The sequence below is a fragment of the Nematostella vectensis genome, chromosome 15 (assembly GCF_932526225.1).
Source record: "Nematostella vectensis chromosome 15, jaNemVect1.1, whole genome shotgun sequence".
Lineage (NCBI taxonomy): Eukaryota > Metazoa > Cnidaria > Anthozoa > Actiniaria > Edwardsiidae > Nematostella > Nematostella vectensis.
In genome coordinates this window covers 2,936,214-2,961,968 of record NC_064048.1, presented here as the reverse complement: position 1 = coordinate 2,961,968, position 25,755 = coordinate 2,936,214, and the positions used below count along the sequence as shown (strand labels likewise).

General features: G+C 42.9%; 5 protein-coding genes across 7 annotated transcripts in view; 2 read left to right on the top strand and 3 right to left on the bottom strand.

The window, feature by feature from the left end:
- LOC116617350 (keratin-associated protein 5-5) lies at positions 1 to 2,895 on the bottom strand. The gene is made up of 4 exons (XM_032379991.2): positions 2,811 to 2,895; positions 2,001 to 2,164; positions 1,483 to 1,593; positions 1 to 1,099 (listed from the first exon to the last, which is right to left on the bottom strand). The coding sequence occupies exons 2-4, from the start codon at positions 2,089 to 2,091 to the stop codon at positions 510 to 512; spliced, it is 792 nt and encodes a 263-aa protein (XP_032235882.2). The 5' UTR covers positions 2,092 to 2,164; positions 2,811 to 2,895; the 3' UTR covers positions 1 to 509.
- A 3,010-nt stretch (positions 2,896 to 5,905) lies between these two features.
- Positions 5,906 to 9,529, top strand: LOC116617367. The gene is made up of 2 exons (XM_032380042.2): positions 5,906 to 7,260; positions 7,755 to 9,529. Exons 1-2 carry the CDS (start codon positions 6,129 to 6,131, stop codon positions 7,940 to 7,942), a joined length of 1,320 nt encoding a protein of 439 aa, XP_032235933.2. The 5' UTR covers positions 5,906 to 6,128; the 3' UTR covers positions 7,943 to 9,529.
- An 805-nt stretch (positions 9,530 to 10,334) lies between these two features.
- Positions 10,335 to 12,401, bottom strand: LOC125560734 (basic proline-rich protein-like). The gene has a single exon (XM_048723062.1). It carries the CDS (start codon positions 12,399 to 12,401, stop codon positions 10,335 to 10,337), a length of 2,067 nt encoding a protein of 688 aa, XP_048579019.1.
- Positions 12,402 to 14,059: 1,658 nt separating this feature from the next.
- Positions 14,060 to 16,909, bottom strand: LOC5510810. Of its 2 annotated transcripts, XM_032380012.2 has the most exons (4): positions 16,454 to 16,909; positions 15,768 to 15,929; positions 14,689 to 15,081; positions 14,060 to 14,352 (listed from the first exon to the last, which is right to left on the bottom strand). In XM_032380012.2, the coding sequence occupies exons 1-3, from the start codon at positions 16,812 to 16,814 to the stop codon at positions 14,693 to 14,695; spliced, it is 912 nt and encodes a 303-aa protein (XP_032235903.2). In that variant the 5' UTR covers positions 16,815 to 16,909; the 3' UTR covers positions 14,060 to 14,352; positions 14,689 to 14,692. The 2 variants fall into 2 exon arrangements, with proteins under 2 accessions (XP_032235903.2, XP_032235904.1); XM_032380013.2 differs by lacking the exon at positions 14,689 to 15,081 and having other exon boundaries at positions 16,454 to 16,899.
- A 756-nt stretch (positions 16,910 to 17,665) lies between these two features.
- Positions 17,666 to 25,755, top strand: part of LOC116617362 — a 15,310-nt gene continuing 7,220 nt past the window's right edge. The window contains exons 1-9 of one of the 2 annotated variants that reach the window (XM_048722736.1): positions 17,666 to 17,949; positions 19,440 to 19,647; positions 19,933 to 21,089; positions 21,391 to 21,537; positions 22,602 to 22,825; positions 23,490 to 23,639; positions 24,135 to 24,283; positions 25,474 to 25,527; positions 25,638 to 25,691. In XM_048722736.1, the coding sequence (XP_048578693.1) occupies positions 17,793 to 17,949; positions 19,440 to 19,647; positions 19,933 to 21,089; positions 21,391 to 21,537; positions 22,602 to 22,825; positions 23,490 to 23,639; positions 24,135 to 24,283; positions 25,474 to 25,527; positions 25,638 to 25,691 (2,300 nt within the window). In that variant the 5' untranslated portion in view covers positions 17,666 to 17,792. The remainder of the gene's footprint in view (positions 17,950 to 19,439; positions 19,648 to 19,932; positions 21,090 to 21,390; positions 21,538 to 22,601; positions 22,826 to 23,489; positions 23,640 to 24,134; positions 24,284 to 25,473; positions 25,528 to 25,637; positions 25,692 to 25,755) is intronic. The other variant, XM_048722737.1, reaches the window with a different exon arrangement.

Below are 25,755 nucleotides of genomic sequence, written 5' to 3'. Positions count from 1 at the left end.
TTTCAATAAAACTGGTGTTTATTGCGAGATAAAACCCACAAAAGTAACAGTATAGCTTTGCTTCACCATACTATACATCATTTCTATGCCATCATGCTTTTTCATTCATTTTTTCTAACTTGAATCGTTGCTTCTAGTAAGCAAAATAGTAAAACCTCTATACACATTGAATACATGACAGCGGTTTTCAGTATTTTGCGAATTTTCGCCGATGAATCTCATCGTCCAAATCGTCTTATGTCAACATCATTTCAATTCTTTGAAGGGTTTTCATTGGCCAGCTCTGAAATGGTTTCCACTCACGCCACTTCGCCGTAAGGCGAAAAAGAGCGGGAAAAAACCTTCTACGAGCGAAAATTGATTTGCATTTAGTGAGAATGTTTATCCTTATATGGTGGTTAGTGCTTCCAAGTTTTTTGTAAACAGTCCTATTAGATGTAATCATCTGTTACACTTTTCTAGCACCCTTCTATATATTTCTGGTTGCTCGTAGTCGATGCTACTTTATCCTATTTCCCTTGCATGCCTCCATTGCCACCGTTTCCTCCCATTCCCTGACCTTCGCACTTCTTACAACAACAATGATTGCAACAATGATGACAACAGTGGTGGCAACAGTGACAGCAGTGACAACAAGGCTCACAACAACAACATTCGTGACAGCAGCAACATGGCTCGCAACAACAACAACAACAAGGACAACAACAGCATTCATGACAACAACAACACGGCTCGCAACAACAGCAACATTCATGACACCCACAACACTTCTTGCTTGCAGTATTTTTCTTAGCGACAGCACCCGTGGAAGCACCTGCGTTGAACGGCGCTACCATCACGGCAGGGATGCCAAACACGCGTTGCATGACGGGAGATTGATTTTGCTTTGGGCATGCGCATTTTGCTGCTTGCCCTGTGACGTCACATTTTTGGGGGCTTGTTGCCGCACACTTGTTCGTTTGGCATTTCTTGCAGGGCTCGTCATTTGTTTCCCCACATTTGCTTTTGTCGCACGTGCATTTGTCGATATGTTTACCCCCATCGCAAGACGTCTCACATTTCTTTGTCGTTGGCTCGCTACTTCCTTCGTCTTCGTCCTCTGTGATAGAATAAACACGCAATAATAATACTCAGAGATGCTTAGAATAGTGAGACATTCATAGTATCGACAACCTTTTTCATTCTATTCCTCTAGTTCTATTCATCATCCCCCGTCAATACATAGCGCTTAAAAAAACGTCGAACAGTGCATTTTTTATTGAACTATAATTATTGTAGAATTGCATAACTTGTGTATAGAAGGCTGTATCTCAAGTTTGATCCATAAAGCACTGATAGAGACGTGTTTTCTTTGAAGCCTGTTTTTTTATCATTGTGCCATTGATTCAGCGTGGGGAAAAACAGAAACATAAATTCTGAATTCGGATTCATTTCTTAGCTTGCCCAACCCACAAATAATTCAAACATATCAGAAGAGCATACCGTCTTCTCCAGATGCCGATAATTCATCGTCATCACGTCGGACTCTCGTCGTATCCTCTCGCTCTTCATCTGCAAGAAGCTCCGACACTAGATTCAGTACCTTTGGCGTTTCTGTGTACAATACAGTATAGGGTAAAAAATCATGCAATTACCCATAGTACGCTTGCAATGTTATATCGCAAAAGTGAATGTGTCAATAAAAACAAACTTGCTACGGAATTGTTGATATTTAGTACTATAAATTGGAGGATGAATAGTAGCAATAAATTAAACAAGACGCCAGTTGCTAAAAAAATGATACCCGCTGAGGTTTTTGGTCATTTAATTTTGACTTTTTTTGTAAAGCAAGGTATTTTATAAAAACCTCAATAGCACACGTTTAAGAAGCAATTCTTAGTTGTTATGCACCTGTAGTTATTGGGCAATTGGCTGATACAATGTGCGTGTAGATCAAGGAGATAACACCTAAACAAAATAAAAGATGACCAGAGGGTGTTTAGCTTTTCCTTTAAACTTACTTGTTATGTTATTAACAGCTTTTGAATTGGTCTGCGGAATTTCTGAAACTCCAATGACTAGGAAAACCACAAATAAAGCCTTGTAGTTCATGGCAAAACCTCGGAATTCACACCAGATGAAAAGAGAATCAGATGCCTAACGGACGAAGAACTGTCCTCATTGTCTAGAACAAAGATATCATTAGTTCATTGTCCAAGTAATTAATAATTCATCAGTTGCCCTAGCAACAGTGTCATCCATTGGTGTGGCTGAGGCAATGGGTCAAGCGGATGTTTGACCTTTTTGCTTGCATTAAGGCACGAAAGTCTGTGTAAAACCCGTGCTAGCAGCACAGGTCAAGTGGCCACCAGAGATTAAGGTGGACGCATCGACAGAGCAAACAAATGGCAAAATTAAAATTGTAAGGTTGTGTTAGCTTATATTTTGTTGATATTTTGTCTAGAGGTTCCTTGCATAATAAAAAACTAAATAAGCTTTAGTATTTTTTTGGTAGATGATCCGTGTTTTAGATATGATTGAGCAAAGTTGTCATAAATCATGAAAAAGGTAGCAATTTCGCCCAAATTGAGCAAATTCTGACAAATCAATACAATTACAAATACAATTTGCAATATCTCAAGAACGGATTTTCTACAAAAAAAATACTAAAGCTTATTTTGTTTTATATTACACAAGGAACATCTATGCAAAATATCAAGCGAATATAAGCTAACACGACCTTACAATTTGAGCTTTGCCATTTTTTTGCTCCTGTCGGACGCATCCGACTGATGTTAACCCCTCCTATATCTAACAATCCTTTCAAATACCTTTCTATTGTTCTCAGTGGTATAGTTCTCAATGCACTTCCGCATATAGGAACCGGCGTCGGTTTTTTCTCACTCGAATTACAAGAAAATGACCAATAGGAAGGTAGCTATGCCACTCCCCTCCCCTCCCCCCAAGTTTTCTTAATGCCCCTGTATCGTGCGAGCCCCCTCCCCTCACCCCCTGGGGGCCCCGTTACCGTCCTGGTAGTTACCACTTTCAGAACGTTATAGGTCAAAAAAGTCCTTTGTTATCTCAGAACGTCCTCAGTTATATTTTATGTTCATTGTTTCTATAAGTTCAAAACGGGATTTTTGGTCATAACGTTTTTAATGCTCAGTTTTTATTTTTATTCTTATGTTTCTTGTTCAAAACGTGATTTCCTACGGGATTTTCCCTTATTTCTATGCCCAGAACGTTCTTTAGTATGTTTAGAACGCTTTCAGAACGTCCAACAATCTCGTTCCCAGAGCCCACGTAACTTTATGCCAGCGGCAAGGTACAAGGCTCGGGGATAATCAATTCCTAGGGCGATTCTTATTGGCTCACGGGCTTGCGTCAGTGAGCATGCGCAAATAAAGCGTAAGTGAATAGTACAATGGAAAAGATTTAACGACGTCACACATTCTGTCTTTGAAAATAAAACTAACAAAGAAAACTCTCACTAACCAGCGTATATATTTAAAACCAAATTTTATCATTGCTGCTACAAACTTTTAGTACCATACAATAATCAGGTGTGGCTTTTTGGGTCTATATAGCGAACATAGAGGGCGGCCTTGTGAAAATCCTGTGATAAATTACGGGAAATGTAAAAGCGCGCGAAGCCGTAATATATATGCCGGTCATGTTCTCGGTGGATTAACTCTTTGAAAGAGTTCTTCGACGCGAATGCAATATAATCAAAATCCCCGTCTGTTAACGACTACTTCGAGGCGGGCAAATGTTATATTTACATCGTGAAGCGATGGAATCCTCACATGCCTAAGCACAGAAATATATGCGTGAGCGAAGCTTTTCAATCTTGTCCTCCATTGAGACATTCAATGGCAAAATCAGTAAAAAAATTGAACCGGATTTGCGCTCTTCTTGAGACACAAACAAATCGTTGGCGAATCAAAGCACTTAAATTCACTGAATTAGGAATGCTTTACCAATACCGGTTGGCAACATATACACCAAAACCATTCTTTTTTATAAGCGTTGACTGACTTCAAAATATGGGATTGAATTTCTTTCAGCGTAAAATCTTCGACTTTTCCTAATTTTTCAAATGCGAATTAGATCGATCCGTAAAAGAGATCAACTCTGTTCTTTCCGGTTGCTATTTTGTTTGGACATGCGTAGTAAAACCTGAACCAATAGATTCTGTTGGTGAAAAAATTGATTGTTCCAGAGCCTTGTACCTTGCCGCTGGCACAAAGGTACGTGGGCTCTGGGAATAAGCTATAAGCATGCGCGCGCACTCACAACTACCGGCATGCAGCGCGCGCTTCGTTTGATGTAAGCTTCAAAAAGCGCGCGCGCTGCATTCTGGTAGTTGAGGTAGGTTTCTATGGTTATGCGCGCGCAAACTTATAGCTGGAATGGCCTATTGTTCCTTCGTCTAGTACGCATTCCCAATGGCCCATCTTTGTTCATAACATCTATTCCCTTCTTTGTTCATAACATCTATTCCCATCTTTGTTCATAACATCTATTCCCATCTTTGTTCATAACATCTATTCCCATCTTTGTTCATAACATCTATTCCCATCTTTGTTCATAACATCTATTCCCATCTTTAGTCATAACATCTATTCCCATCTTTGTTCATAACATCTATTCCCATCTTTGTTCATAACATCTATTCCCATCTTTGTTCATAACATCTATTCCCATCTTTGCTCATAACATCTTTCCCCATCTTTGTTAATATCATATATTCCCATCTTTGTTCATAACATCTATTCTCATCTTTGTTCATAACATCTATTCCCATCTTTGTTCATAACATCTATTCCCATCTTTAGTCATAACATCTATTCCCATCTTTGTTCATAACATCTATTCCCATCTTTGTTCATAACATCTATTCCCATCTTTGTTCATAACATCTATTCCCATCTTTGTTCATAACATCTATTCCCATCTTTGTTCATAACATCTATTCCCATCTTTGTTCATAACATCTATTCCCATCTTTGTTCATAACATCTATTCCCATCTTTGTTCATAACATCTATTCCCATCTTTGCTCATAACATCTTTCCCCATCTTTGTTAATATCATATATTCTCAACTTTGGTCATAACATCTAATCCCATCTTTGTTTATAACGTCTATTCCCATCTTTGTTCATAACATCTATTCCCATCTTTGTTCATAACATCTATTCTCATCTTTGGCCATAACATCTATTCCCATCTTTGTTCATAACATCTATTCTCAACTTTGTTCATAACATCTATTCCCATCTTTGTTTATAACCTCTATTCCCATCTTTGTTCATAACATCTATTCCCATCTTTGGTCATAAGATCTATTCCCATCTTTGATCATAACTTCTATTCCCATCTTTATTCATAACATCTATTCCCATCTTTGTTCATAACATCTATTCCCATCTTTGGTCAAACATCTATTCCCATCTTTGGTCATAGCATCTCAACGCTCTAAGCTTCTACGTAATGAAAAAATCTGAATCCGCTGCATGCGAGGATTCAATTGTACAGGGACCTCTTCTATCTTTTCGTCAAGTAAAGCATCTTGCACGGTCCTTCATTCATCTTCAAGTCAATTGAAGACGTTAAGAATCCGTCTAGGTTTTCATGTTTCAACACGATTTAATAAAATAGTCCCCCCTGACAAACAAACAAACAAGATAAAACAAACAAACTGCCAGGTAGACTACGAAAATAGTGAAAACAAAAACGTCCAAAATATTTTCTAGACATTAACAAAACGCTTGCGCCGTATATAAATAATACATTACTTTTTTTAGAATACAGTGGCACCAGCTGGTGGATGTTGACTTTTTGAACTCGTTGAAAATAACATTTTTCCTCTTTTACCAGAACTAAAGCAAAATTGATAAAAACAGTACTAAAAACATAATGAAATAAGGTTACTATAAAATAACAAAGTCTGTTATGTCTCGCGCTGTCTTTAAGCTGTCGTGTGTAGATTACGCTCCAGTGATCCCATAGAGTGGTCTTGCCCGCCCATTTAACGGAACCTGCTAAGTTGTTAATCGTGTGATAAAAACTTACTGGCAGAAATTGTAACAAGCCTTTAACACCATATTTAAACGTTCAGCGTTTTATCACCAAGGCGAAAGCATGGTCGCGTTTGTGCTAGGCCTTGCTTTTCTGATCACTCAAGCGTCGTTTTTCGAGTGCTCGGCTCTCAAGAATTCAAGTACCAAAAACAAAGAAAGTGGAATTTCTAGAGGGGATATACAAAAGATTGAGTTACAGATCGAAGGTCTTGATAAACCTATTGTTGTGACAGGGAATGAAAAGCAAGCTCAACAAAATGTGGCCCCGAATTCTACTAATGGCGGTAAAGATAATACACCTATGGATACCTTTGAGAGCTATAACGATGACCTTCAAGTTGTAAGCAGTAAAAAGATCAACGACGATGACAATGAAAAGGTTAACGGTAAAGATTGGTGTCCTATTGAAGGCGAAGACGAAGACGAAGAGGAACGCAAGGCAAATAAACACGAGGAGAAGGAGGAAAAGTGCGGCTGCGGTTGCTCTAGTTGTTGTAAGAAAGACGACAAGGACTGTTGCCTTCGCCTAAGGCCTTGTATTATCCCCTCAGCCATTGCAGTACCGCTAGACTGCTGCTGTAATAAAGAAAGCAACGAGGAAAAAGATAAAGAAAAGGAGAAAAGTAATGATGGAGGCGTAACCTCAGATGGCGGTAAACTGAACGATGACTCCAGGAAGAATAAAGACGACAAGGACGAAAAAGGCGGTGGAAAGGAGTACACTGTTACTGGTGTCCCAATGGGCTGCGGCTGCGGCTGTGGTTGCGGTTGTGGTTGCGGCTCCTGTTGTGGATGCGCTCGTCCCTGCTGTAATCCTTGCGGTTGCGGTTGTGCTCGACCTTGCGGATGCGGTTGCCCGGCTCCTTGCGGTTGCGGTTGTGCGGCTCCTTGTGGTTGCGGTGGCCTTTGCGACTGCGAGTTCAACCACGTGTTTGTTGATGCTTGTGGTATACCCTGCGGCCCTGGTTATCTGACCCACGCCGTCCTACCCGACCCATGCCTCCCCTGCATCCCTCCTCCTCCATGTGGGTGTTGTGGAGGCTGTTGTGGCTGCTGTGGAGGACATGGGTGTGGCCCTGGTTTGAGAGGGTGTGGGTGTGGCTGCAGGGGTTGCGGTTGCGGATGCGGGTGCAATAATTGTGGCGGCTGTGGATGCTGCAATAAGATGGGTCCAATATTGGTTCTAGACTCAGGTAAGTCTGCCATTTAATAATTAAATGCCCCTTTTATCATATCGTCCTGTGGCAGTCTTGTACCACAGTTTTGCTCCCATTGGCAATTGCATTCTGATGCTCCATAAAGAGATCTTTTTATCGTACAAGTATAAAGTCATTTTTCGCTGATCAATAAATCGAGGACCTTCAGAATATGTTTCATTTACCGTCTTTAAAGTTCTTGTACGAACAAATGAAGTAAAAGGTTTTGTTTTACATGTTATTAATAAAAGCTATCAAAGCTATCAATATAAAAAGGCACCACCAAAGCAAACAAAGAAAAATAAGAAAAATAAACATATCTCTGTGTGTTGTGTCCTTGGTGCGTGCATTCCCTGGACAGATCAAGACGGGAGTTTGAAACCCCCTCAAGCCTCCCCCTATATCTACCACTGCTCAGGGAACAACTGCATTGAGCATTGATGGGATCGGATTTTCAATGAATCTGATTCTAGTGTTTAATTATTTCACAGCTCTGTGCAAGGGCGGTGATGATAAAGGCAAGGGCAAGAAATCAAAGCGTGGATTCATTCCTTCGTCCGCATTTCCCAGAATGCCGTTCAACTACATGTCTACTACTGGTCGCTTCCCGCCTTTTATGGCATCTCCTTATATGGCATCTCTCAGACGTCCTCGTCGCGCGCCATATCGCCACATATAAAAGTGGACGGTCTGCTTTGGGCTCACAATATCGAAAATGAATCAAGAAGAGAAGGAAAACTAAGGTTCACTAAAGTGATAGACATTATTAATTAATGCTAATTATATTCTTTTTAAACCAAAATAACCTCACAAATTTTAAGCAGAGGTAAAAATAGTCATACTTGTAGTTTTTATGGACAGCTTCTATTGTAAATTTTGCGCAAATGATTAATATCTACTAGTGTCTTTGTTATGGTCAATGTATGAAAACGAGGGGACATTTTAAACGCCCTTTAACAGGGTAATGTATTGGGAAAAGCGCTAAGTTAAAGAGGAAATACTACAAGTACAATTTAAGACTTCTTGGAAGTTGGCTCAGCATTTTCTACTAGTAAAACCCTTGAGAAATATCGGTACGTACACTGCTGCTAGCTTGATACTGATAAGACTAGGAATTTGAGTGATTTTCTCAGTAAAACTATTTTTACATTGATGACGTTTATTCTTTTCCAGCGTAACACTCAACTGTTTAACAATGACAAACCTGTTCCAATATATAATTTCAAGTGTTCTATGACAGTATGATTAAGGATATTTTCAAAAAGCTAGGTATTGATAAATATCGAATCTAGTATAATCAGAGTGTTAAGTAGAATGTCGATGACATCTTTAGTTTTCTTGCTGTCGATGTTAGTTTTGACGGGCAACGCAAGGGAGCACACAAACAGACTATCAAACGTTACATGGCCAACCATCATGAAAAATGCACCCCTGGACTTACTTTTGTCAAAACGGCACTTAAAGCCCGTTAAAACAATGCCTTACCTCCACACGAGTAAAGTAACCAGTAAACGAAGAAACAGATGGATTGAGGAAGACCTAAAAGCAGATAATCCATTGGTGAAGCTTGTATTTAAAAGATGTCAACATATCATCTGCGCAAAAAACACAAGTCCTCTTGTGAAACTCAAAGCTTCAAAATGTGTAACTGAGCTTTGCTGCAAACGTAAGTTCAACAAGTCAAAAGTTCGTAAGCTTCTCGGTCTACTTAAAGGTGCCCTTCAAACAATCGCACTTCCTAAACCTGCAAAGATGAATGACAAGGCTCCATCTAAGGGGAAAGACGGTCCCTGCTCAATGGGAATGTGTTCTTTCCCATGCTTCCCTGGGTGCTGCTGTGGAGGTCCTCCATGCCAGATGGTTCGTATGAAGTACTTCCCTCCAAAGTTTAAATTCAAAGCGATGAAGGGTAATATGATGTGTGGATGCGGGTTTGGAAGCCCGTGTGGCGGTTGTCTGATGACGAACTAAGATGAAACAAATATTTCGACATGTATAAAAGCAGCCCCAGGCGAAGATTCTAAAAAGCACTACAACGTAGGCAGAAAAGAAGAAGAAGGAAAGGAAGAAGTAGAAGAAAATTTAAAATAGCTTTAAATAGATAGAAGAGCTCGCAGTTTAAACTTGTATTACAGTTAAGGTGTTCCTTACATAGACAAGGAGAGTATCTCCTAATAGTTCAATGAGTTTTAAATTTCTTTCCATATTCATGTTATGAATGTAATATATAATAACTCGGATAAAATAAAGAGAAAGATATAAAGAGCATTGATCCGTTACATAATTCCGTGAATACAACCACCTGTTTCAAATGAGCAAGGAAAATCTTCTGCCTACGGATTTTACATAACATCACAATGATAAAAATATCAGTCCAAACACTCGAGAAAGAAAAAATCGAAATAAGATTCTGGATAATATATTTGCTATGATCAAATGGATCGCTGGGGCGTCAGATGGCATGGTTTTGGTATGAAATGAAACGGGCAACTCTTCATTATGATTGTTTGGTACTTGACATTGATACTATTGACAATCAAAACCTACGAAGCAACATCAACAAAAAGCACAACCCAGAACTCCTATAATCTCTTCTACAAGTTCTTAGAAGGTCACACATCCAATCAAAGCGTTGTTATACGTGAAGAAGGCAACCAAGGAAAAAGAAGTGACATTCTCATTTTGAAAAGACACGGTTTGGGTTTTTCGGTGGCCAAGAGGAGCGAAGAGGCAAAGCCACAAGCCGTGACAAGAGAAATCTCACGAGACAGATTCAAAAAGCTTTATAAAATCTTACAAAATGCTGTCGACACTTTGGACGATAGTGAGGAAGAAACAACTGAAAACGAGGAACAGGTAGACGACGAAGAAGAAAATCAAAACAAGAAAAAGAAAGGGAAAAAGGGACATAAAAGTAAAGATAAAGTCAGTGACAAGGAAGCTGATGTTGGGGTCGTCGAAAAGTCTGATGATGGAAAGGAAAGTGACGGAGGCGCTGGAGAAGGCTCTGTCTGCTTTATGCCTTGTGGAGGTAACTTCGGAGGTGGTTGCTTCAACCCATGTCGATGCTTTCAGGGCTGCGGTGGCTGTGGTGGTTGTGGCGGTGGCTGCGGAGGTTGTGGCGGTGGCTGCGGAGGTTGTGGCGGTGGTTGTGGGTGCGGAGGCGGCTGCATGAATCTCCCTTGTTGTCCTTGTTGCTGCGGAAGCGGAAAGAAACTCGAAGACGTGTGGATGCTGCCTACGTTAATTGTAGAAAAAGGGAAAGGAGGAGGAGGGGGCTCAAACCTTTGGCTTCCGAAATGGTTGACAACTGCTTTAGGGATTCCAGCCGCTAAGGGGGGTGGTAAAAAGGGAGGCAAGGGTGGTGGTAAAAAAGGAGGCAAGGGTGGTGGAGGTGGCGGTGGTGCCGCGGGTGGCGGCGCTGCTGGAGGTGCGGCTGGTGGAGGGGCGGCTGGAGGAGCGGCTGGTGGAGGAGGGGCGGCAGGAGGTGCTGCTGGAGGGGGAGGGGCGGCAGGAGGTGCAGCTGGAGGGGGAGGGGCGGCAGGAGGTGCAGCTGGAGGGGGAGGGGCGGCAGGAGGTGCAGCTGGAGGGGGAGGAGCGGCAGGAGGTGCAGCTGGAGGGGGAGGGGCGGCAGGAGGAGCTGCTGGAGGGGGAGGGGCGGCAGGAGGAGCTGCTGGAGGGGGAGGGGCGGCAGGTGGTGCAGCTGGAGGGGGAGGGGCGGCAGGAGGTGCAGCAGGAGGAGGAGGGGCGGCAGGAGGAGCTGCTGGAGGGGGAGGGGCGGCAGGTGGTGCAGCTGGAGGGGGAGGAGCGGCTGGAGGGGGAGGGGCGGCAGGAGGAGCTGCTGGAGGGGGAGGGGCGGCAGGAGGTGCAGCTGGAGGGGGAGGGGCGGCAGGAGGTGCAGCTGGAGGGGGAGGGGCGTCAGGAGGAACTGCTGGAGGGGGAGGGGCGGCAGGAGGTGCAGCTGGAGGGGGAGGGGCGGCAGGAGGTGCAGCTGGAGGGGGAGGGGCGGCAGGAGGAGCTGCTGGAGGGGGAGGGGCGGCAGGAGGAGCTGCTGGAGGGGGAGGGGCGGCAGGTGGTGCAGCTGGAGGGGGAGGGGCGGCAGGAGGTGCAGCAGGAGGGGGAGGGGGGGCAGGAGGTGCAGCTGGAGGGAGAGGGGCGGCAGGAGGTGCAGCAGGAGGGGGAGGGGCGGCAGGAGGTGCAGCTGGAGGGGGAGGGGCGGCAGGAGGAGCTGCTGGAGGGGGAGGGGCGGCAGGAGGGGCGGCAGGACGAGCGGCTGGTGGAGGGGCCGCAGGTGGAGGGGCGGCTGGTGGAGGGGCGGCAGGAGGTGCAGCTGGTGGAGGGGCGGCAGGAGGAGCGGCTGGTGGAGGGGCCGCAGGTGGAGGGGCGGTTGGTGGAGGAGCTGCAGGAAGGGGAGGGGCGGCAGGAGGTGCAGCTGGTGGAGGGGCCGCAGGTGGAGGAGCAGCAGGAGCGGGTGGGGCAGCTGGAGGAGTATCTGGAGGAGGTGGTAAAGGGGCTGGCGGTACAGCTGGGGGGTCTATTATCTCGGGGCGAATAGCTGGTGGGGCTGGTGCCACAGGTGGAGTGGATATTGGCGGTGGAGGAGGAGGCGGAGCAATAGGAGGTGCCGCAGGAGGCGGAGCTGGTGGAGGAGGGACGGCTGGTGGGGCAGCTGGTGGCGGTGCGACAGGAGGTGGAGGAGGAGGTGCCTTCGGAGGCGGTGGTGCCGTCGGAGGAGGTGGTGGTGGAGGGTTGGCAGGTGGAGGTGGTGGTGCGGCTGGGGGAGTAGCAGCAGGTGGTGGAGGTGGTGCTGGTGGCGGGACAGCTGGAGCTGCAGGAGGGGGTGGAGCGGCAGGGGGCGCTGGTGGTTCCTGGAAAGTGGGAGGAGGAGCCGGGGCTGCAGGTGGGGGTAGCTGGAAGGTTGGTGGTGGTGCTGCAGGGGCAGCTGGTGGTGCTGGTGCTGGTGGTGCTGGGGGTGGTGGAGGCGGTAGCTGGAGCTGGAAAACGGGAAGTGATGCACCTAAAAATAAATCACCTACCGGTAAAAAGCCTAAGAAGAAAGGCGATGATGAAGAAGAAGACGAAGAATTGGAATTTGAATTTGATGATAACGGAGACAAGAAGTACTCAACGGGTGGCATTCCCATAATGACAACTTTGCGGAAAGCCCATTTTGGTGATTCTTTTGGATCTGTTGGTGGTATAATAAGACAACCAAAAATATCAAAGACTTCAAATCACATACTAGAATCATTGAGCAAGATTTTTCCGGGTCTTGAGCTACCAGAGCTGAAAATTCTTGAAAGGAATTTTGAAAACATAAACAAAGATCTAGATGAAGATCTTAAGAAAAACGATACCAAACAAATGAGCAGAAATACCCCGGAAAAACCGGAAGCTAAAAAATTTTTATCAAGAGAAAGCAAAGCAAAACAGGGACACCTTATCACCGACGAAAACGCGATTGATAAGATTTTAGATAATAATGCTAAAGAGTCGAATAAGCAAATTAGCAATAATATAAACTCCTTTTTAAAAGACTATGATACACTGAATGAAATTTTACGCAAAAGTGATTCAGTGCCATACAAAAATATATCAAAAGACAGGGATAATGTTAAAGGCTCGAGTTCCTCTCCAAGCATTGGTAAAGAACAAAGAAATAGTTCCAGCACCTTGGAGGAGAATTTGCTGGCTGCCCTCTTTAGGTTTCAGACACGAAACCTTTCACAATCTCCTGAAGGGAAGGAGGAAACTTCTACACGAAAATTTTCAAACCCGTCCAGGAATGCTATCGAAAGTCGTTTTTCTGGAAGCCGAGGAAAAACTGGTATTGCCAACGATAGCTCCCTAACAGGAAACGATGACAATTACATTGCTAACATTCATAAAAGTGGGGATAAGGACAAGGTCAAAGACCGGGTTGTTTCTAATCCAGTAACCAACGCTATTGTAAGTTCCATCTTTGAACACGGTGGTAAAGCAGATATTTCCCATGACAGTTCCATAACCCACAATGATGAAAGTGTTATTGCCAACATTCTTAATAGTGCGAATAGACATGGTAAAAGTAGAAAACACTTACGGCCTATTTATGATAATATTGGACAAAAAATTGCCGGGGGAATAGAGCAACAGCTGAATGATTACACTAAAGATGAAGAAACAGCCGATGTGTTAGAGCAGCTGAAAGACAGCTTAAACAACGGGCATAGCTGAATGTTAGAATTAGAAAATGCTACACGTTTTTTAAATAAACTCAAAAGTTGTTATTGTATGCTAGTAGTACCTTTTGTAACTTTTAACGTTTTATCGGTGCAATCCGAGTACCCGAGTTTTCCCACATTATTGACAGTATATCCGGGTTTTACAGACATATTCCGACATATTCCTGCTATTTGTGTGTACAACAAGGAATGGGGGTTCCGGGTGTGCTGGTCAAGTGCAAATCGGGTATTTCTTTCACAAAGTCGAGTACTAGTTTTTGGTTTACGAGCACAACTTTTGGGGTATTTTAATAGATTCTTTGGATTGTAAAAAAACTAGCTTCTCAGTGTATGAATTTTAGTCGCTGTCACTCCACTTCCCTCCCCTGTCTTGTTTATCAGGTTCTTAGCCAGGATTTTAAGCGGGGGTGGGGGTGTGTTCATTTGCCTATAGGGCGGACCATTGTTTCTTAGGAAGCTCGTCTTAGCTCGCAGTGGTACTTAATATTTCTTCATAAGAGCGGACCTTCCAGTCGTACCATTGAGACCCCCCTCTGGCTAAGGCCTGTTTATTACTAAGTTCCACACTTGGCACCAATTTTTTAGATTTTATTAAGCATGATACGTGTTTTCGTGAGAAATTTCCTAGCAGGATCTAGGCTGTTTGTCATTTTCTCTGCTCAAACTATCCGCTAGCACCTAGCCCTTTATTCCTTGACAGGTTCAAGTTTGGGCAGCTGGTTTGCAGGGATGGGCTTCTTGTCGGCGCGGGTCTTTTGCTTGGTGGTGGTGGTTTTTACCTCTTCGTTGTTTGGGTTAAAGTCATCCTGAGGCTCGTCCTCCGCTTTCTTGTCTTTGCTTGCACCTTTCTCTTTCTTCATCTTAACTGTCAGAGTAAAAGAACAAGAGCAGAGTTATAAACTATTTCTTGTCTGACACTGCTTTGGTTTTCTTTTAAATATTGCAATATTTTTATATGAAACATAAAGCACACTAAAGCATAATTGTCACACAACTCAGGTGCAAGTCTTAAATTTCATTTTTTCATTTATTTCAGTTGTCACAGCTTTCGGGAATGGAAGGGTGGGGGTGGTGGTGGGGGTGGGGTGTTGGTGGAAAGCGGCGATGGCTGCTCTAGTCTAATAGAACGATATTTTTCAATTGGAATAAAGATATGAGCTACCGTCTCCATATACAGGCTACAGAGATAGCTTATTGGCACCTTTCTATTGCTTAGAGCGCTTTGAACCATCAAAAGGGAATCCTTGGGGAAATGTAGGAAAGGTCGCTGTTGTCGGTGTCGTAAACGTAGTCGGGTTAGTATATGTCACCGGCTTGCTTGCTGTAGCTTTAGTGGTAAAGGTTGTTGGAAGTGTCTTTGTAGTTGGAGGACTAGCCGTTGTCCATTTTGTCGGTTGAGTAAACTTTGTAGCTTCAGTAAATGTCGTTGGTGGAGTCATCGTCGTTGGTTGCTTGGGAGTTTCGAAAGGATTTGTGGTTGTTTGTTGGGCGGTTTCGCGGGGGGCTTTACGCTTGGTAGACTGGTTGCTTTTTGTCGGGTTTCTCTTTGTATCAGACGTGGAATAAGGGGGTGTTCCCATGCAAAGGATAATGCCTGATATAGAATGAAAAGAAGTTATCCCGATAGATACCACCATAGTATACAGGGAGCAAAGCTGAATAACATAACGCAGCAGTAATAACATGTACTTCGAGCTCCATCTTGCAGTAAAAGCACAACATTATGAAAATAAAATATAAGCAAATAAAACCTCCATGCACTTTTAATAGGCGACTTGCACTAAGAAATCACGTGACTTTTTGAGTGGCAAACTCGCGCCATAATTAACAACAGAAATGACTGCGGCCAGAAAGCGATGAAAATAGTAGAATTTTTCAATGAAAATAAGTCCTTTTAGACATTGAAACTTTCTGGCTGATTCGTAAGCGCTTATAAGTTTCTTTTTGTTGTTTTTATTTTGTCGCTACAACCGCCTGGAGCGTGCGTGAGTTTAGCAACCAAAAAGGTAATTGGTTTCTTAGTAAAAAGCGCCTATTTTCGTTAACTAAGGCTAAACGAACATCCAAGCAAGTACTTTCACCATATAATTTTTACCTTTTTGTAAGGTCATTTTCTAAAAAAAGCATGTTTGCAGTATAAGATTTTTAGATTGAAGGGAACAAAAATGTCTATGTACAGCTAAAACATTTGAATTCCCATTTGAATTGTCACCAAATTTTTTTAAAAAGTACTTATTGTCGATAGGGAGGTATCATCACCATGCAAAGCGCTGTACTTACAGATAATTGGAAAAGGCATGTTGTTACAGCAACCATTACAGCCGCCGCAACATCCAGGTCCGCAGCCCCCGGGGCATTGTGGGTAGAACATGGATGGGAACATCATTGGTGGTGGCATGCCTCCGGGCATGAACGAGTTCATCAGGTAAGGTCCGCCGGCACCTGCCGAACATAGCGAATTTGAAAGAGGTATTCCACCCAATAATGCATTGTTAAAGAGCCTCTGTCAGTCACCATTTTGTCATCCTAGCAAAATACCACGTGTGCAAAAGCATCCATTTCCATCGGCGGATTTGGGAAAGCTATTACGATATTTGCAATCAAAATTGGTGTATGACGCATAAAACTTACGTATGGGTTCGCTACCCATAATGCAGTATAATGTTTTTCTCAACAGATCTTAGTAAAATTTTAAAAATTAAAAACGGTAGTCTTCAGATTTAGGTACGTCAAAAACGAAAAAATCAAATGAAAGAACATGTGCGTAGTCCAACTTCCCCTCCCCCCGTGAGTACTAAGCATCGTCTTGTTATTTCCTAATAAATAATCAACTCAGTGGCTTTTGGAAGGCGCTTCAATAGCACACTGCCAAGCAAAAAACACTTTGATTTTATCACCCGTCTTTGCTCTATTGCCATTTAGATAGATTAATAAAACATTTGCAGCATTTTCCACAGGATACCCACCGGTAATCTCAACACGGCCTAGTTTGCCTCTTGGAAAACAAAAGTAGCACTTCCGGTTTGTCGGTCTGGCATCATTTATGCTCGGCTCCATAGGAGTAATCTTCATTGGTCCTCCAAATCCCGGATACGGCTTTGGCTGCATTCCTGATGCAATGGCAGGATTCTCTTCATCATCGTCATCATCATCACCGCTTGCCATTCCTGAATCATCGCCATCTTCATCTGCTCTCTCGTCGTCCCTGCTTTCTTTGTCCTGACTGGCAGACTCTGGCTCTCTGGGTTCTGGTCCCTTTGCGGGCTTTTCTGCTGCTAAAGCTAGCCCCAAGCATGCAAAGAACACGACAAGTACAACAGTCCTCATGTTGTAGTATTTTGTTCAAAGACCCAAGTTTTGTGCTATCGACACCTTTGAATCGAAATGAGCTGAATTTCTTATGAGCTCATTATCGCTCTACTGGATATATAAGGCAATACCCGCCGTAGGTCAAGCAGTTTCGCGGGAGGTTGTGTTGTACTGATTTATAATTGGTCCGTATAGTCGACCAATCAGATACGTGCCATTTCACATCTGTTGAACCATATACAATTTTGAACTTTTACCCCTTGTTATAATCTGTTGTGGTATCTGAAATCCCGCCAAAACACACACTTACATACCTTTCTCAAAATCTAGCTTTTTAAGGAGCGGCAAAAAGGCAAGAATTGAATATTTCTATTTCTTTTAATGGCCATAGTTGATTCTTTATTTCTTAGGGGTATACATAAGTGAAGAAAAATATATGATTATACAAGCAAAGACATTGAAGACATTATAAACTATAAATGAAGTTAAAGTTGAGTAAAAAAAAAGAATATTATACTTTTCCCTTATTGAGGCTGTCATTTCACAATCTTTAAAAATAGGATAAAATCAACAAAACGTTTATTGATGTCAAACATTTACATAGCCCAATTTCATTATTTAGTCTGAAGTTTTTTAGTGTGAAGTCTATCACAGGTAAACTTTTAAACTCCTTACTTGATTTTTAGGTTGGATTTGTTTTACTGAATATCGGGGCATAGTTCCATGTTTTGACTCGAAGACCCTTAAGACGAAACAGTTTTAAATAAATAATCAAGTTTACCTTGAATAACACACAAGAATAGTCCCTTAACCTGTAGAAGCGATCTAGCCAATAGTAGAGCACCTTTTGCTTGTGGTGTGTCTTTCACCGAGACAGATCAAGCGATCCAGCATTACACATATTTTCTTTCTTTATTATTAAAGCCATTTCGACGTTTTGAAAGACCGAGGAAATCGCCCGAAAAGCGTTAAGGGCGGCATAAAAACGAAAAAGGGATGATAAGACTTTGGTCTGTGTTGGCCATTGCGGTGTTCGGGTTTGTAGCAATCAGCTTTGCTAGCCCATCACCTGATGACACCCAAGAAATCGAGACTCATGAAATCGAGCTAGATTCAGATGACCTGTCCAAGAGATCTGACATCAAAAAGCCTGGTTAGTACCGTAAACCGTTAAAGAAGTATCATCCATTTTGAATTGATAGTTAAAATGAAAGAAACTAACATTGCATCAGAGTTAAGCCACATAACTTACATCTTAATTGATTGGGTGTCGAAACATACGTGTAAATATTCGCTTTTGCCATACTGTCATTGTTAAAAAAATGAAGAGAATAGGGGCGTAGCCAGAATAATCCATATGAAGAAAAAAACCTTATGTAGCGTGTTCTTTTTTCACATGATCCCGGAAGATCTAGGATGTCCACCTCACTGATTTGTTTCTATCTACTGTTAACATTACAAAATACACACAAAAAAGCATGTAAAATTTATATGGGGACATTTTTTTGCCATAGTCCACTTTGGATGTGAAATTTGACCTTAGTTTGTGTTTTAAATAACGGTCCATGTGACCTCTTGCTTCATACAAGCATGGGATATCCCTATAAAATAGTATTGCCCCCCCCATCCCAACCATTGCCCCCCGCCTACCCCAACCCAAATGAAAGGTCAAAGAGCCTAATCGGAACACCAATATGTCGCTGATTATATTACAACTAGTCGCAAACTCGCAGCGCATCTTGTCGATGGCAATTTTAACGCTTTTTGTTTCTAGGAAATTAGCCAGCCACCATGAGAGAATCAGATTTATTGACACGTACTAGGAAACTTCCGTTGTGCTATGCTGTGCGCCTTACAGAAAGAAAATTAAATTCATGCCTTGCTGGGTTGGTTTCGTTTCTCGCATTATAATTTTTAAAGAATTCACTTCACAAAAATGTCAAAGGGGCCAAGCAAGCGTGGGTCGCACTGTTAGAGTCGCAAAATTTATATTATTTGTTAATGAAAACAGAAGCAATGCCGAGCATTCTAGGAGAGGCAGATATTCCAACTTAAGTTATTCTCAGAGTCAGAGTCGTTAAATTTATATTAGTTGATAATAAAAAAAAGAAACCATTCCGTGTATTCTAGGAGAGTCAGATATTCCATCTAGTTATTCTCAGAGTCAGAGTCGCAAAATTTAGATCATTTGCTAATGAAAAGAGAAACTAGGAGAGGCAGATAATTAAACTCACGTTCCCCGACATGACGGAAAAACCTGGAAAACGCGCAATTCGAGATAGAGAAAGAAGACACAATTTCTTATAATGGCCATAGGTTCTTTGTATTACGGACTGATTTTCTAAACACAAATATCGTGAGGCCGAAGTGCGCATAACCAGATTTTGGCTTTTTAAGATAATTTTTCCTTGATCATCCTTGCGCTATGTATGAGATCATAGACAAAAAGCTCAAATTTCAATGACACTTTACAAAAAGTCGCATCAATTTAAGAAAAGTCGCACTCGATATTTTGTTTGCTATAAATTACTAAGTACTCAGAAAAATTTTCCGCCTTATTCGATGTGAAATGGGCTTATTTGAAGCGTCATGTCATGTTTTTCAGTCATGTCACGTTCCCCTAAATACTCTTTCCTGTAACAGACCCCAAGGCTGACTCCAAGTCGACGAGCGCCCACAAGAAGCAGTTCGTGATTGACGCCATCCATCACGGCCCCTATCATGGAGGCCACTCATGGGGGACAACCTCGCAATGGCCCGCGGGACATGGCTTTTTCCCGGGTCACGGGTTTGCTATAGCGTCACCATCTGGTGGATGGAATGGATACCCCAATGTCGGAGCTCCTTATAGGTAGAGGGAATTATTATTTTTATTTTGGACGGGTTTGCTGTGGTGTCACCATCTGGAAGATAGACGAATGGATAAACCCTAAACATTGTGACGTCCGCATATATTTCATTCTTAGATCTCCGCGACAAAAAAGAAGAATAGAAGGGACTTTGGAAAGCGACTGTATTATAAACAGTATCAGATTAGACAGCGTCCTTTATATGGGCTACCAAAAAACACTGTATCAACCATTGTTGTGATGTGTGTGAAATTATCAGTTCTGAAAACTATTGTTTCGTATCCCAGGTCTAAAATTCCAAAGAACAAGAAGGCATCCAAGGGCGAAACAGACTCGCACGAGGCCCCAAACAAGCGCTGGTGGCCGGGTTACTCTGGAGGCTGGGGTGGTTGGGGTCTTGGTAACTATGGTTACCCAGGCTGGGGCGCGCATGGTTTCGGTGGATGGGATGGCCCGTGGGGGGGTCCATGGGGAGGTTTTGCTGGCGGATGGGCTGGTCACGGATATTTAAGATCAGGCGTCCCTCGCCCTGGCAGTGAAAGTGCCAGTAAGCGCTGGTGGCCTGGGTACTCAGGGGGATGGGGTGGATGGGGAGCTGGTAACGCTGGGTACCCTGGTTGGGCATCTGGATGGGCTCATGGCTGGAGCCATCCGGGATATATCGGTTGGGGTGCGGGTCACGGGTACGGCGCAGGGCATGGCTACTACAGGTCAGATATACCACGTGACTCTCAGAGCAAGAGCTTTATTCATGGGTACCACCCAGGCGTGTACGGATGGGGTGGCAGTGCTTATCCTGGACTCGGCTGGGGTGGCTTTGGATATGGTGCCTTTGGTCCAGGCCCCTATGGCGCTGGCCCGGGTCCTTATGGAGCTGGTCCAATTTTCCCTTTTGGTGGCCATAGCGCCTTTATTGGCTCTCCTGCTTACGGTCCCTTTGGAGAGGCCTGGGGGCCCTTCCTCCGCCGTTCTGGCATCCCAAAAGGTCAGCAAACAAAACAAGAGAGCGCTTCCGCTAGATGTGTCTGTGGCTACCATCCCGGTCCATACGGCTGGGGAGGGGTTGTGTACCCCGGGTGTGGCTGTGTTGGGGGTGAGGTAGCATGCCATGGTGGGTGTGGTTGTGGTGGATGGGGATACGGTGGATGGGGACATGGATATGGGGGATGGGGACATGGTTTTGGAGGATGGGGAGGACATGGGTGTGGTGGGTGCGGAGGCTGTGGAGGTTGTGGCTGTGGGTGCCGATCCAAGACACCTGAGAAGCCAACTAAGCAGAACGAGAAAGAAGTAAAGGGTTCCTCTCGACAAAACATCATGAGCCCCGACTCGGAAGGTGATAACCCCTCGGACTCGGAGACATCGCTATTTGGAAGCTCATTCGGTGGACCTGGTTTGACGTCAGTGATGGGCGAGGGTGGGGCGACGCAGCTCCGCATACCGGGTACGACTCACAGAAATAGTAGCCGTGACATTTTGAGCGGCAGACTTCCGACAAAAGAAAGCGGCAAAATAATAAAATCTTCCAATGAAAATAAGCCTTACATGACAGAAAATCTGATTATTTTGCTTTTTGTTGTTGTTCTTATACCGCGAAAATCCGTGGCGCACGCGAATTTGCCACCCAAAAAGTCACGTCTTAGTGCAAGTAGGCTATTAGTCTTATAGTGTGGAGCTCCGCCTCCTGAGAAATATATATTTTTTGGTTGACACGATTTTGACTAACTACTAAAGTTTGTGTACAGGCGTAGGTATGAACCTCCCAGAGCAAATAGAGGCAGAGAAAGATCAGTTCCCCGAGTACTCGAGCAAATACGCAAGCGCAGAGATGGATGAGGGCGAAAACAAAGATCAGCTGGCGAACTTCAAAATTGCTCCTGCAGGAGACTCTAGTAAGATATCACATACCTTTAGCAAGTTAAAGAACCATGGTCAACCATTGTTGTTAGGCGTGTACTCGACATGACGGAAAAACATGACTTAAGGCTTCAAATAAGCTCATTTCAGATCTAATAAGGCGGAAAATTTCTCTAAGTTCTCTAAGTACTCTCTAAGTTTTCTCTAAGAGTAATAGCAAACAAAATATCAAATGCGCCTTTTTGTTAAATTGATGTAACTTTTTGTAAAGTGTCATTGAAATTTGAGCTTTTTGTCCCTGAGCTCATACATAGCGCAAGGATGATCAAGGGAAAAATATATTAAAAAGCAAAAATCTGGGTATGTGCATTTCGGCCTCACGTTATTTGTGTTTCAAAAATCACTCCCGAATACAAGGAACCGATGGCCATTGTAAAATTATGTCTTCTTTCTCTATCTCGAATTGCGAATTTTCCAGGTTTTTCCGTCATGTCCGTGTACTCAAGATTGGCTGGGAGGGGAGGTGGGTGGACAGTCTAGGTATCGTATGAATAAAGAAAAATAGTATTTTGAGATCCTTCAATAAGAAATTACTCACATTTTTGCGACCAAGGGAGGATTAGGCGAGGACCCTGCGCACCCCCCCTGTTAACGCGCCTATTATCTTATATAAATTTAAAGTATGACATCTTAAAACAAAGTTTTATTTTTTATTTTGTAATTCAAAGAAAGTATCGTAGTTAGAATAAAGGAGCTCTGTGTGTCGGTCGGTGTCGGTTCCTCGCACCATGGTTCCTCTCCATTCCCGATTCCGTTTTTCGATTCCAGGTTTTGATCTGAGCTTGGTGAGTTGGTTCTTGTCTTTACTCTGAGGCCTTCTGTCCTGGTTCTCCCCTTTTTTATCTCCTTCTACAACCAATAATTTTGAATTTCGAACTGTGTTCTGATGTCAGTCGTGTTACTTTAAGGCTACCTGGTAACCTTTTGAGTAGGCTTGAGTTGTATCTGCTCTCTCCCAATCCTGCATTCCTGCATTCTATCGTAAGAATGCTGATAAACTTTACAAATGTATAAAATTCATTTTTCCTCCTTTCAAAAGGCATGCCTTTCGAAGACACGAGTGAACAAGACAGCGAGACAAATTCATTCACCTCTGAGCAACCGGAATCTCGACGAGGAAAAATCCCATCTACAAGAGACGTAAGGGCCACTAAGAAACAGGCTGTGGCGTACCCCTATGGATATGGTGCTCAGGGCGCGTACCCATTCTATCACGGTCTCACTCATCCCGCCGTGCTGCCATACGCCCATCTGGCATCCCCGGTGAGTGTCAAGTGTAGTAACTTAAAAGAAACACTGGTAATGACGCAGTGTCATGGTTAGAGCTTTGCAATAGCTCTCCGGCCTGAAAACATTGAATTTCACTGAAATTCTAATATTGACTTATGAGTCTTTGGTACATGTGGGAGACATAAATTAAAAGGAAAAGACCACAAACTGTCAATAAACATAGTTTTCAGTAAAATATTGCATATTATTTTAAAAGGCATTTAAGACAATTAAAAGCCTACAATACAAACTGACTCCAGACATGCGCAGTAACATGACATTGCCTCTTTAAAGGTACCTAAATGATACCCTCGGAGTAGGAAGTACTTACAGTTTTGCTCAAATGAAGATGTATGAGAAACCTTGAGCGATATCAAAGAAGCCACGATTTAGAACGGTTGCTGTTGATTTCTCTTGCATTCCTGACTGATATTCCTTTTTTTAAAACATCAATGCCACGAGGCCAAATTCCATCCCTCCGAAATTTTGGCTTTTTTTCGTGAACTTGCACTTGACCAGCCTCATTCTATTTAAAAGCGCCGGAATAAAAGCTACAAATGATAATGACACTTGTCAGCTTACGCAAACTTAATTGTGTGAGTGACGAGCTTTATTACCTATAACACACTGACAAGTGTCCGGTTTTCCTTCTATCTAGTACCCAACTCCTCTTGGTTACCCATACGGTTTTCTACCCCACCCTGACGACCACACCAGCCACTCTATCCATGTGGGTTCACCAAAGGTCAACGTTGATGTGCAGACGACACGACGTGATGATGTGCCAAGTTCCCCAGAACAAGATAAGGTATAGTAGAGTTCATAAATAACTCAATAAAAAAATTCAATTAATTTTGGTGAAATTCAAGTAGATAGGATTAAAGCTGTTTTTTCTGTTCTTTCTGTAGCTTTTCTCGCTGTAATTTTAAGATAAATAATTTTATGATAAATAATTTTATGATAAATAATTTTATGATAAATAATTTTATGATAAATAATTTTATGATAAATAATTTTATGATAAATAATTTTATTTTAAATAACGCATAGTTAGCGTTCACGCCTCACAAACACTTGATAAACAAACAGGGCCGTAGCACCCGTACAGCTCAATGCCCCTGCTTCCCTGATTTTTATTTAAATCACATGAAGACAATTTTTAGAGCCCAACATCCCAAAAGTTTGCCCCACCGGACTCCATCATCCAGGTTTAAAATTTCTAAAATGCATGACATGTTTTGTGCTAAATTGACCTGGAAAAAGAGGCAATGCAGCATCATGTTGTTGTTTTTATGTCTATCAGGCTTCCGAAAAGGTGCGCCGTTTCGCGAGGGACATCGAGGCTGAGTTGACGGGCTCACCAAAGCAAAAGCGACAAGTTCCCAACCTCATGCAACAAGCTTACAACAGACGCTTCCCAGCAGCCCCCGCGGCCCAGGCTGCAGCCCCTAGGTCATAAATATTTTGGTTTGTTGTTTCAACGTCTAACGACCATAACTTCTAATCTACTCATATAAAGAAATATACATTATTTCGACAGTAACTTCTAGGGCCTCCGAATGGTCCCCCGAAATTTCGATGTGCTCGCAGTTTTCGGCTAATACTCGCGTGCTCGCGCAATTTTTCCCCCGTACTCGCATTGTATTTTTTGATGTGCTCGCTGCTCGATTTATTCAAAAACTAAAAATGCTCGGTCTCGCATAAAAAAACGGGGTGCTCGCAAGTGCTCGCCAAAGACCATTCGGGGGCCTTATTTCTAATCTAGACATATAAAAAAAAGACATTATTTCACAGCCAAACGTACTATGATTTCTAAGAGAGCTCTGGAGAAAAGCACACGCGAGACTCATATCAAATACTTTATATGATATATGAAAAAAAAAAACATTTATACCTTTTTTAACTTTCAGTATCGCGCGAGTTAGAGCGTTTATTATTCCTCTCATCGAATACTTTATTCCTCTCAATCGAATAATTTATATAATGTATGAAAACACATATACCTTTTTTAACTTTCAATATCGTGCGAATTAGAGCGTTTATTATTCCTCTCATCGAGTTGTTCGAACACTGGACTCTGATCTTACTCGGCTTGGTTTTCAAACATGCTGAAGGTGATCGCTAGTGATCGCTGTGCTCCTGTTGGGATGCGTTCGGTAATTCCTTTAAAAGGAAACACGGACGGCTGGAACCAGGCCTGGTTATTTGCATTTTTTAATCAAATAACTTGTAAGCGTAAATGTTTTCGAAATATCCCTTCTTTTAGGGGTCATTCTAGATTTTAAAACAAAAAAAATAGTGAAATGCCAAAAGGATTCTGATACGGGAGTGTACTTTTGAGAAGTGAGTTTTTCGAAAACATTTATGCACAACCTGTCATGGATGTAAACATTTGCCAAAGAATGGGCAATAAAAATAAATTATATCTGGTCGGTGGTCTGTCTTGTTTTAGCTTCCTCCTCGTATCAAATCCTTTTGTCATAACTATTTTGATTTTCATTGGCTTTGGGTATTGCGCACTTAATTCGATGAGGTTTGATCGGCAGTTTAACACTCATTAGCCTTTGATTTATTTTATTGGCAACACATAAGATGATCAAATAGTCTACAGACAGGCTCATTTGCTTTCATTACCATAATAGCAACCCCATGGCACGCTCACCGTATGCTCAAATGGCCCAGGCTACTGCAAGAAGGTGAGATATGGAAAGATGAGGAGGGTGGAGGGAGGATTTATTTTATTGGCAACACATAAGATGATCAAATAGTCTACAGACGGGCTCATTTGCTTTCATTACCATAATAGCAACCCCATGGCACGCTCACCGTATGCTCAAATGGCCCAGGCTACCGCAAGAAGGTGAGATATGGAAAGATGAGGGGGGAGGAGGGAGGAGGGAGGAGGGGGGAGGGGGGAGGGGGGA